General features: G+C 41.4%; 1 protein-coding gene across 1 annotated transcript in view; it reads left to right on the forward strand.

The window, feature by feature from the left end:
• Positions 1-7282: 7282 nt before the first annotated feature.
• Positions 7283-12500, forward strand: part of LOC311247485 (carbonic anhydrase 4-like) — a gene marked incomplete at both ends in the record, with an annotated part of 5274 nt that continues 56 nt past the window's right edge. Inside the window, 6 exons of the mRNA XM_084338527.1 lie at positions 7283-7447; positions 7716-7861; positions 9536-9628; positions 9719-9785; positions 10032-10195; positions 12377-12500. The exon at positions 12377-12500 is cut by the window's right edge and continues 56 nt beyond it. Coding sequence (XP_084194653.1) covers positions 7283-7447; positions 7716-7861; positions 9536-9628; positions 9719-9785; positions 10032-10195; positions 12377-12500 — 759 coding nt within the window. The remainder of the gene's footprint in view (positions 7448-7715; positions 7862-9535; positions 9629-9718; positions 9786-10031; positions 10196-12376) is intronic.

The following is a 12500-nucleotide window of genomic DNA, read 5'->3' on the forward strand; positions in this document are numbered from 1 at the left end:
GAGAGAGAGAGAGAGAGAGAGAGAGAGAGAGAGAGAGAGAGAGAGAGAGAGAGGAGAGAGAGAGAGAGAGAGATAGATAGATAGATAGATAGATAGATAGATAGATAGATAGATAGATAGATAGATAGATAGATAGATAGATAGATAGATAGATAGATAGATAGATAGATAGATAGATAGATAGATAGATAGATAGATAGATAGATAGATAGATAGATAGATAGATAGAACATTTATAAATAAGAAACACCTGCTTTTAGAAATTATTACTGGACTAGGATGCAATGAAAAATATGATGTAACACATGTGTTTATAAAACATTTTGAGGATGTAGAATTACCTGTATTTGTACTTCGAAAATATTGAGCTATATTGGCACGAGTGATTTATCCTAAATATAGCTTGTTGAAACTCCTCAACCCTGCCGACAGTCAGTTGATTTAAGCCGGAGGAAACTAGCAGGACCTGCCCGTTACTGTGGTCTCTCTCAGCCCTGTGGTACAGTAGACTACAGTAGCCTGCACTGTCCCCAACGACAGGTGAACACTCAGCAACCTGGGGCCCCTGGCCCCTAACCCACGTAGCACTAATTACATAGATATGACAACTTAATTTGACAGATATATACCTAATATCAGTTTCACAAATGTCCCCCGCTGTGTCCACGAATGCCAAGTATGTGGAATGATGGATCAGAATATAGACAACAACCCATTTTTAAGACGATATATCAGTGAAGATGTTGAAGCCTGAAGGGGAGGGGCCACCGTGTTTCTTTCCTGTCGACTAGGGTGATAGATAGCTGCTATAAGACCCCTGGAAGAATGCGATCACATTGAAAAAACAAGTCACCGTGTTGCCCTCCCTCGGTCGAGTCAGACATATATACGCTCCAAAATGCAGCATCTACTAATTCTACCCTGCATTCTCCTCCTAGCATCCATACTGACGGTCTGCGCAGGTGGTGGTGCACGTGAGTCTTTTTCCATTGTTGATATGCAAAGAAAGTCTTGAAAACATACTGTATGTGTTGCATTTTAATTGTAAATGTCCAGGTTATAATTTTGTTTTATTCGTTTAAATTTAATCTATATGGAATCCTTAATTAATTTTCTGTTTCTAACTTTTGCCAAATGTTATCTAGAAATTGTCGAATTTTCTCTTGACAAATGCATCGAGATAACTTGTAATAACTGAATTTTCCCTCAAGATTAATCAATGTATAGTGCGATCATTTGACATCATGCCCCTTTGATCCGCAATATTGGTTAATCAAACCAGTCCATTGAGCAGCATGCACCTGCTTTCACTGAGATCATGAGCAATATGATGTCAATGTTCTCCTTATAGCAGTCAAATAAATAGGATAACGAAACAAACAATAAAAAAAACGAACTGCTGAAGTTGGTTTGACCAGTTTTTCTCCACATCGCAAGTCTATATCGATCAACACTTCGTTTCAATTAATTGCCCATAAATTATGGTTTCCATAATCCGTAGCCTATAATACTCCTATATTCTAAAACATAATACCGCAACAAAAAATATTAAACAATTTAAAACGAAGCTTTTTTAATTAAATGTTGCGAAAAATTCGACCCACAGATCAACCCCTTCGATCATCACACAGCACCACTAGAGATTGCGCCCCTGGCACTGCGCGCCAAACACGCACCAATCTGCGCACGGCGCGCGGCGCGCTCCACACCTGCCGCGTCCATCAGACCGACGCGCTACAACACGCGCTCCTCCCGAGCCGCGTCTTCTTCACCCTCAGCGCGCTGCTCAGGGACACGACATGATACAGCGATTCTCTGTCAACAAGAGGACTGCGTGCCGCCACTGCTGGGGCCTGGGGGATATGAAAAACAAAAGCTGCGTTTGCTCCAATTGGTCTGGCCTGGACAGCGATATGATATGATATGATATCCGATATTCCTTAATCAATGTGTACCTTTTTTCGGAGTCGGTTACTTATGACACTGCTCCGTTAGCTACAGAGGCTCGAGCCCCATTCACCCTCTCGTCGCGCACCTGTTCCCCGGCAGCACGTTCTGTCCACCGCGCCGCCGCTGCGCCTGCGCGTCATCACAGCCTGTGAAACAGTTTGACTGGAACACCGTCCAGCTCTGCGTAGGTGTGTGGCACCGAGCCGCGTCATCACCGGCGTGTCTTTTCAAATCGGCTGCACTAATACATGCATATATTGATGTATACCTGTACAAGGACGCTTAAGATATAGGTTTAAATGTATTTAATTAAAACAAAATAGCTCACCGGAGTAAACATAGTGCCAAAGTTGTCAAATTAAATTGCAACAGGGAAATTAGATATATAATAATATAATAATAATATAATAATATATATATATATAATATAACTGTCATGGTTATAATAGCTCACATGGAGTAATAGCCTAAACATATTGGGTTGCGCCAAAGCTGTTAAAATTAAATATCAACAGCTAAATGAGATGTCTACTATAATTTTGACAATTGCTATTAAGCAAAACTGTTTACACTACCATATATGTCAGGTCAGCAAAAGTTAATTATAGTTTAATTATGGTGTCATGCGCTCCACTCGGGCATTGCGTCAACAATGTGAATGCAATGTTGGACTGGCACTCCGAGTCCACAAGCGAAAACACATTGATTACGTTGCTTGAGGTTTGTCACACTTCAAGGGCAGTTGGACACTTTAAAAAGGAACCATGACCTGCGCTGTTGCCCGTGACTGACCGGACATTGGCCGCACTGCATTGCGCGAATGGGATCGAGTTACGTACACGGTGCAAGCCCCTGTGTCCTTCTGAATTATGTTTATGTCTGAAGTTATCTATAGCCTATATACGAGACTTCAGGACACTACATAATTTATGTCTGGAGTTTTGTTGTGAGTATGAGGCTATAGGGCGCACATAACACAATGACATAAAAGAGAATGTCTCCTGTCTTTGTTTAACATAACCCAGTATCCGAATTATGTTTTTGCTCTAGACGTGCAGGCATATTTATTTTACTTTCATTGCCTTTTGTTTCTTCTTGACAGTTTCCTATTCCGCTACCGCTCAAACGTTAGTCCCTTGAGAGAGAGAGAGAGAGAGAGAGAGAGAGAGAGAGAGAGAGAGAGAGAGAGAGAGAGAGAGAGAGAGAGAGAGAGAGAGAGAGAGAGAGAGAGAGAGAGAGAGAGAGAGAGAGAGAGGGAGGGAGAGAGAGAGGGGGGGGGGAGTGAGGGAGAAAGAGAGAGAGATACCAATGCATTCGAGAGAGAGGCAGAGAGAGAGAGAAAGAGAGAGAGAGAAAGAGAGAGAGAGAGAGAGAGAGAGAGAGAGAGAGAGAGAGAGAGAGAGAGAGAGAGAGAGAGAGAGAGAGAGAGAGAGAGAGAGAGAGAGAAAGAGAGAGCGTCACTCTGAGCTGCACAAGAGATCAAAGCAAAGCGCCCATTGGTCGACCAAAATTGTGCGCACAGAAATCTGATTGGATGCTGAACTGATTTGCAAAAACCGACAAAATCATGTAACTGCAACCATCGTCTTCATTGGAATATCAAACAAGAATGAAGAAATCATGAAATAAAAGTTTAAAAAAAAACGATATTTATATATACATATAAATATAAAAACAAATATTTTTTGTGGTGGCCATCGATATTAGTCTAAATGTGTTAGGTAGCAATGGGATATTGCACATTACACAACGTTTTATTGGGAACATTGTCAAAAAATACCATTTTGTTTATTTAATTAGAACAATATAATGATGGCACCACTGATTAGAATCACGAACCTACACAAACGCGTGCCCCCTGCTGGGTTTATTTTCAGCAGTCATTATCCTGCCAGCCCAGGAGGAAATAGCTAAGGGTGGCAAAGAAACCAAGCACTGTTCCCAAGACTTCCTTCACAAACACACATTCTATATTCTAATAACAGAGTGGGAGACCCTCCCCGTAGATTTTCAATGGCATGTGTGTTTTTCATAAATATTTTATTTGTGAGATAGCGCTAGATATTTGTCTCAGAGTCTGGGGTCATTGTGAAATATTAATAACCCCTCAGACAAATGTGAGAATGTGACTGTGACCTCACCGATGCAGAAAGATTGGACCCCTGTGTTTATTCTGATAAAATTATTTGTGTCCTCATACAATAGGAAGACAATTCCTGTGTATTAGACTATTTGTATGACCGGGAAATAACAGTTGACCAAAATTGATACTTGAACAATTCATTGTTTGGAGAAATCTTTTTAAAATAATAACTATTGATAGATGGGATAGATTTGTTGCCTGGCCACTTCCAGTCGACTTGACAATCCTGTCTGATATCGAGGCAAATAGATTCGATATATATGAATGAAATCTTGTTGGCCGTTCGCCAGGATAGTTGAGCAGGAGAAAACCCTCCTTTAATGATGTCATTGTTAAGGATGTTACACATTGAATGTGTGTGTGTGTGTGTGTGTGTGTGTGTGTGTGTGTGTGTGTGTGTGTGTGTGTGTGTGTGTGTGTGTGTGTGTGTGTGTGTGTGTGTGTGTGTGTGTGTGTGTGTGTGTGTGTGTGTGTGTGTGTGTGATTGATTGATTGATTGAAAACTTTATTAACAGATTGCAGAATGGGTACAATACAGTACAGCTCAATACACACAATTGTTAAGGGGATGCAGACCAGAGATAGACTTTCGTCTTGTTTACATCAGGGTCCCCCATTTTCAATTCATCATAACATATATGACATACATGACATACAGATAGACAGTACTGCTACATCTATACATATATGATATACCAGATTTACAAATACAGTACTGTTTGTGATACAAAAATAGTCAAAAAAATAGAGTATACATTTGACGAAGAAACTGTACATTGGAAGAGGTTGGGTGGGTGGGGTGGGGTGGGGGGGGGAACTGTACATTGGATTATCGACGAAACCTTACATGTGTGTGTGTGTGTGTGTGTGTGTATGTGTGTGCTTGTCTGTGTGTATGTGTGTGCGTGTGTGTGTGTGTGTGTGTGTGTGTGTGTGTGTGTGTGTGTGTGTGTGTGTGTGTGTGTGTGTGTGTGTGTGTGTGTGTGTGTGTGTGTGTGTGTGTGTGTGTGTGTGTGTGTGTGTGGTGCGGTGTGGTGTGGTGTGGTGTGGTGTGGTGTGGTGTGGTGTGGTGTGGGTCTGTCTCGGGCTGGTCCATGGTACCGGTATGTTTTACTGTGACTGGGTCCCAGGGTGAGACTAATTTATCTCAGTGGAAAAGTTTAACCCTTTCACTACCACACTACCAAATGGTTAACCGTTTCACTGCGACAATACGGAAGGTGAACCCTTTCACTGCCACACGACAAAGGGTTAGCCCTTTCACTACCACACTACAGACGGAACCGAAAGAAAGAAAGAAACAACTTAATATCTGCTAATCTCTGTTCCACACGTGGTGAAAATCTGCCTAAAATATATACCTATAGGTAAATGGAATATTGCTCCACTTTTACAAGGGCTATTTGCATATTCTTGGTATCTAGGTACATCTATGGACCTCAGGGAATGTATTCACAGTGTCAGAAATATTGTGTCTATTACTAGGCTTGCTTAAATTGTGATGAAACAAAGGAGAATATGAATTATAATTTTTCTTTGCATCTTTCACAGTGAATAACACCATGATAATAATGACCAAATTTAAAAAACTGCCACTGATCTCGTTCAGTACCCTCTTGAGATCATGTGTACAAAGAAGTCGAAGGAAATTAATAAAGGGAAGATGATTAAACCGAAGGTTCTGTAGATACAGTACTGAATTCTCCCATCCGGACCAATGCCATTTGAAATATCATTATAGAATATAGAATATGATGCTTATACATTACCTTATTATAGCCAATTCGCACATTTATATATATATACATATATTATCTTTCAAATGCCCGAGTTCAATTTGGATTTAGTATCACCAGGCGTGCATAAGAACAGATAATGAAATCTACTGTAATCTACTGTACTTTTAATTTTCCCCACAGTGCAACCGTTTTGAAACAAATTTCAGATCTAATTGTTCCTACATGCTAACAATAGGGAGGAGAAACTAACTGTGTTTCAATATTTGTCAAAAACGTTACCTTTTGTGGCTTATTATCGCGAAACAGTTATTGATATGATTCATTCAGAACGCTGAACTTTGAAACCCCACAGTATCTGACAGGAAGTGTAGTTCGGAAAAATTCCAACGCTGGTCGACAGCTATGCACCCCCTCTACAAAATGGCTGCAAAAAGACTACAATTCCCATGGTTCAAAATGTCCATTTCCGTTTCCGTCTTGCAATAGACTTCAGAAAATCGAAAACTTAAAACTATCTAATGGCACTTTTAACCTATTGCTAAACTAACGTATTGATGATAATATACATTCTACATGCTTTTGTGACATGTTAGTGATGTTAATACTTGAAAACGTTTGATTAAAAAATCGCAACTTAAAAAATATTGATTTATGACCAGATGTCATTTTTGGGGTCGGTACCGACCGTGTGATTACACAAACAAGCCGCATTTCTCGTAGACGCTCTCTGATTGGCACTGACTGACACTCTCTGATTGGCCACTGACGCGTTTGCCCAATCCGTGACGAGCTGTGTCTTTGCCCATTTCCGCGTCGAACAGCCTGCAAACTACCTGGCATTCTATCGCCATGCTCTAAGACAAACTCTAACCTTAACCAACTTCGAAAGAGTGCCTAAGCTTAACCGTCGAAAGAACTTGCTGTCACGCTATAAGACAAACTCTAACCTTAACCAACTTCAAAGAGTGCCTAAGCCTAACCAGTGTAGAAACAGGCGTCGGCCAATCAGAGAGTGTCTCCGAGAAATGCGGCTTGTTTGTGTAATCATGCGTACCGACCCCGTGGGGTGGAACAGGGTAATGGCGGCATTGGATATCCAATGGCAAATACATATAGTAATTCAAAACAAATATATATATTATTTTCTTTATTCACATATTTATAATATTCTAACATATTGATTGATATTGTTGATTCTGTTTCAGAATGGTGCTATCAGTCCCAGTTATCCTGTGAGGATAAATGCAATGGTAAGTTTCCCCATACAACCAAGTGGGGGAAATTATGTGATAACTTCCATGAAACAAACAATGATATTACTATTCATAATTATAGTTTGTATTATTTAATTATTTGGGATATTCTAGTTTTCAACGTTTTGTCTAGAGCAGAAACCTGGCGTGCTCATGGAGCCAGTCTGGTGACATGTGCTCTTGTCATGATGCATTAGGGCCAGAGAAGTGGAACCAATACAATGGGGCGTGTGGGGGGAAAGCCCAGTCTCCCATTAACATCGTGACCAGGAATACTCTATTAGACGACCTCCTGACCCCTTTCGAGTTCACCAACTACCAGCAGACCTTCGAAAGCACCATCATGAACAACGGCCACTCAGGTACTCACACCGTTATCGGTGTATACGGTCTCACCTGTGAAAATAAGAACTTGTTCTTAATTAACCTGCCTATTCAAATAAAGGTTTGATGATGATGATGATGAGATTAGAATTGATTAAAGAACTGGACATTCTGATGACAATGTCACAATGGCTGCCGACCATTGAGTGCTTTTAGAGAAAACCTACACAAGAAAGGGTTAAACAACCAACAATCCATTGAACAACCAACCACCAGTCATGATATTATTCCCCTCCCCCACTCTAGTTCAAGTAGCGGTTACCCACCAACCAACCATCTCCGGTGGAGACCTGACGACTGACTACAAAGCCGTTCAGTTCCATCTGCACTGGGGCACGGAGGGAGGGCCTGGCTCTGAGCACACCATCGATGGGGAGCAGTACCCCATGGAGGTACATACAACCGCTCCCTCAGTGCTCATCTTGAACCCTTTCACTACCACTCTACCAAAGGGTTAACCCTTTCACTGCGACACTCCAGAAGGATAACCCTTTCACTGCCACACGACAAATGGTTAACCCTTTCACTACCACACTACAGACGGGTAACCATCTGTAGTGTGGTAGTGAAAGGTTAACTTTCTGTCATGTGGTAGTGAAAGGTTAACCATCTGTAGTGTGGTAGTGAAAGGTTAACTTTCTGTCATGTGGTAGTGAAAGGGTTAAAAGGCAGCTAAAAACCTACTTCTACAGGCAGGCTTTTTAAACACCCATAGCCGTTTTCTCTCTGTTTATGTCTTTTGTTGTTGTTGTTGTTGTTGTTGTTGTTGTTGTTGTTGTTGTTGTTGTTGTTGTTGTTGTTGTTGTCGTCTATTCTGTTGTTTTAGCTAATTTTAATGTGTTTTCTTCACTTCACATGTTTTATTTCATGTATTTTTTCACTGATGTTTTAAAATGCTGTGAGGCACTCTGTGCACTCGTGCTGAGAAGGGCGCTATAGAAATAAAGTAGTACTTTACTTACTTACTTACTTACTTACTTACTTACTTACTTACTTACTTACTTACTTACTTACTTACTTTTCAATTTTTCTCCCATCCCAATTTTTTAGCCGTGCCAATTCTCCCCTCCCCTGTCTTGATCGTTGCTCGCATGTGCCCCCCACTGGCCGCTCGTAGGGAGGATAGAAGTCTTGCATCACGTGTCCCCTCCGATACATGTGTTGGCAGCCAGTCACATCTTTTCACCTGCCAGCGCGGACTCTCATTTTTGGCGAGGAGTAACGTGTAGGAGGCTCACACTGCCCCCGCCATTTTCCTGTCTCTGCTGTGCAGGCGCCCCAACCGACCTGTAGGAGTCGCTGTCCACAACGTCCAGATTACCACCCATCGACTTCCCACCCGCTAACTCTGCCAATTGAGTTAGTATGACGGCCGGCCCAAGCCGGAGGCAACGCCGACAGCCGGATTCGATACCGGTGTCTCATGCGTTGGTGACGAGCGCAATGTCCGCTGCACCACCCAGCCGCTAGTGTGTATAGTTTCTATAATGTGACAAGTGTCTATAGTGAAGAACAAAGACCAACTGACATTTTAAATATTGATTTGACTATAAAGACAGAAATCGCACTGTTTCCAGAGGCCAGCTTTAGAGCAGAGTTGTGTTGAGCAGGGTCGTGCAGAGACCTGCAGCTGCTAACATTTTAAAAAGGGCACATGTATCAAAATGTTAGAACACCAACTACAGCGTAACGTAACCAGCCAAACTATAGCATTAGCTATCAATATTCAGAGAATGTAACACGGAATCTTACATGTGTGTGTATGTTACGTCACGCAACAAAACCATGCACCTCAGACAGACAGGCATTCAAATATTTATTTTTATTTATAATATTATTAATTGTGAACAAATATTCTTGATGAGGACCATGGGCATTGCCCTTTACAAAAAAGGGCACTTTGGTCATCAAGGGGCACATGGGCAAGTGCTTGGGCACCCAAAGCCCCCCCCCCCCCCCCTCCTCCCCTCTGCACGTCTGGTGCTATGTGAACTGTGACAAAGATGTTAAGGTTTACTAACAGTTCAGAGAGTGTTGGTAACATCCTGTGTTGATTGTCTCTGCAGCTGCATATTGTGCACATGAAGCAAAAGTACGCCAGTCTGACGCAAGCACTAGCAGACAAGGACGGAGTTGCAGTGCTTGGTTTTTTCTACGAGGTAAATACTTCACATGTTTCAGAAAATGTTGATAATGGAATCGGAATGTAAAACCAACACTCAAATGTGCCCTTTCCCATTTTTTCTCAGGAGTCCGACAGTGATAACAAAAAGTATGACCCTATAATCAAAAACCTCAAAACAATCGAACAAAAAGGTAGGTACAGCATATTGTGACCACTGATACTCAGTACATATAGGGATGTAGTGAAATTCAGATAATGGAAGGTAGATAGTAAGTAGTATCAGATTGATTCATATTAATACTATTAACCCTTTCACTGGTACACGACAGAAGGTTAACCCTTTACAATTTACTATTAGGTAAAAAAAAAAATCAATCAATCAATGTGATCTATGATTTGGATGTAAATCTCCTGTATTCTACCCACTGTGTCTTCAGGTGGCAACACCCATCTGCCCGCCATCTCCCTGGCACAGTTGATCCCATCCGAGCAGAACATGACAAACTACTACCGCTACAAGGGCTCGCTGACCACGCCCAACTGCACCGAAGCGGTGGTCTGGACCCTGTTCGAGAAACCCATCCCCCTGAGCCGGGCACAGGTGAGAAGAACACAGTACTGTTTAACCCTTTCACTGCCACACTAATAATAATAATATTAATAATAATAATAATAATAAACTTTATTTGTATAGCACTTTTCATACAGAAGTTGCAGATCAAAGTGCTTCACAACAGTAAAAAATACAGGCATAAGCGAGCATAAAAAAAAATAGAGAGGTAGCAAGGTAAGGTAAATCAGTGTTTCACATTAGGATCTAGCATCCCAATAGGCCTTTCTGTTTACAGTTTCATTCAGTAATACAAATAATAAAAATAGAATAGACAGAGTAAAAACAAAGTGCAGTTGGATTCAGTTTAAAAATAGGCAAAACATTATAAAATAGAACGGACATACAACAGGGTATTTAACATACAACAGAGCAGTGCATCAGTAAGAAGTAAAAAGTGTGATAAAATAGTTCAATTTTGAATTACAACAGAGCAGTGCTCTTAAAATTACAGTGCATAGAACCGACACATGATAGGAAGTGTAGGTAGGGTAAGAATAGTGCAGGTAAAGTACAATTTGTGTCAGGATATCCTTGATGTTTCATTTAAATGCCTGAGCAAAGAGATATGTTTTAAGCTATCTTTTGAAGATGTCTAGTGAGTTGGCTTCCCTGATGTTTTGGGGTAGTTTGTTCCATAGTTTTGGGGCGTAGTTAATAAAGGCTGCATCACCGATCCTCTTTTGACTGTTTCTGGGAGCCTCTAGTAGTCCAGCAGCTGATGATCGCAGTGTTCTTGAGTTGCTGGTGTGTAATTTATTAGAGTGTTGGCGATGTAGCTAGGTCCCTGTCCATTTAGAGCTTTGTATGTAAGGAGAAGGACCTTGAAGTCAATTCTAAATGTTACAGGAAGCCAGTGTAGCAGCTAAGACTGGACTAATGTGCTCTCTCCTTTTGGTTCTAGTTAGCAGTCAGGCTGCAGAGTTTTGGATTAGCTGAAGCCTCTCTGTGGTTTTCTTAGGGAGACCTGTAAAAAGTGCATTACAGTAGTCTAACCGGCTAGATATGAATGCATGAACTAGCTTCTCAGCATCGTTTTGATTAATAAATGGTCGTACTTTTGCTATATTTCTGAGATGGAAGAACGATGTTTTGGTCACTTTGTTAATATGAGAATTGAAGTTCAGTTCTGAATCTATGGTAATCCAGAGACTAGTGACCTCAGATTTGATCCAAGGGGTTAGTCCTCCCAGGTCCTTTATTAACGTTTCTTTTTTTGTTTTGGGGCCGATAATTAGAATTTCAGTTTTGTTCTCGTTTAGTTTCAGGAAGTTCTTACTCATCCATTTATTTATTGCCAATAAGCAGTCTGTGATGGAGTTAATAGTATAATACAATACAGCAGGTTAACCCTTTCACTGCCACGCGACAAAGGGGTTAACCCTTTTACTACCACACTACAGAGGGTTAACCCTTTCACTACCACACTACAGACGGTGTGGTAGTGAAAGGGTTAAATGACATTCCAGTTACACTGCACTCCCTTTGGTCCTCAGCAATACACCCACCAAGTGTGAAGTCGATCGGGTGTTTATTGTACAGTAATAGCGCCACCATCTGGCCAAATAGCATCATTATTATTCGTGACTTTTTGTTTTTGTCTACCTAAATGTTTACTGTTTACTGTGAGCGATGTGTAGTGCCAAATGTCCCTCTGGATGAATGAATGAATGAAATGAATGAAAACTTTATTTAACAGATTGCAGAATGGGTACAATACAGTACGGGTCCCCCATTTTCAATTCATATAGACATATATGACATACATGACATACAGATAGTCAGTACTGCTACATCTATACATTTATGACATACCAGATTTGCAAATACAGTACTGTTTGTGATACAGAAGGAGTCAAGAAAAGGGAGTATATACATTTGACGTAGAAACTGTACATTGGAGGAGGTTGGGTGGGGGGGGTTGGGTACATTGGGATATTGACAACCATACTGGGTAATTTACATTGGAGGTGGAATAAAGTACTTCTATTCTATTCTATTCTATTATATCCATATGATGTAGTTTGCCTTTAACCCTTTCACTGCCACACGACAGAAGGTTAGCCCTTTACTATCAAAGGGCTAACCTTCTGTATTGTCACAGTGAAAGGGTTAACCGGCTGTGGCGTGTCAGTGAAAGGGTTGACGTGCAGTATGTCTGTGTTCCTCCAGCTGCGGGTGTTCTCCGGGCTCCGGTTCCACGACGGCGCTGCGATGAGGGGAACGTTCCGTCCCGTGCAGCCGCTGAACGGCCGGCTGGTGTACCGGTCAGGGGGCGCCGCGGTCCTGGCCAGCA

This window comes from Notolepis coatsorum, assembly GCF_963971535.1.
Source record: "Notolepis coatsorum genome assembly, contig: SCAFFOLD_1344, whole genome shotgun sequence".
NCBI lineage: Eukaryota > Metazoa > Chordata > Actinopteri > Aulopiformes > Paralepididae > Notolepis > Notolepis coatsorum.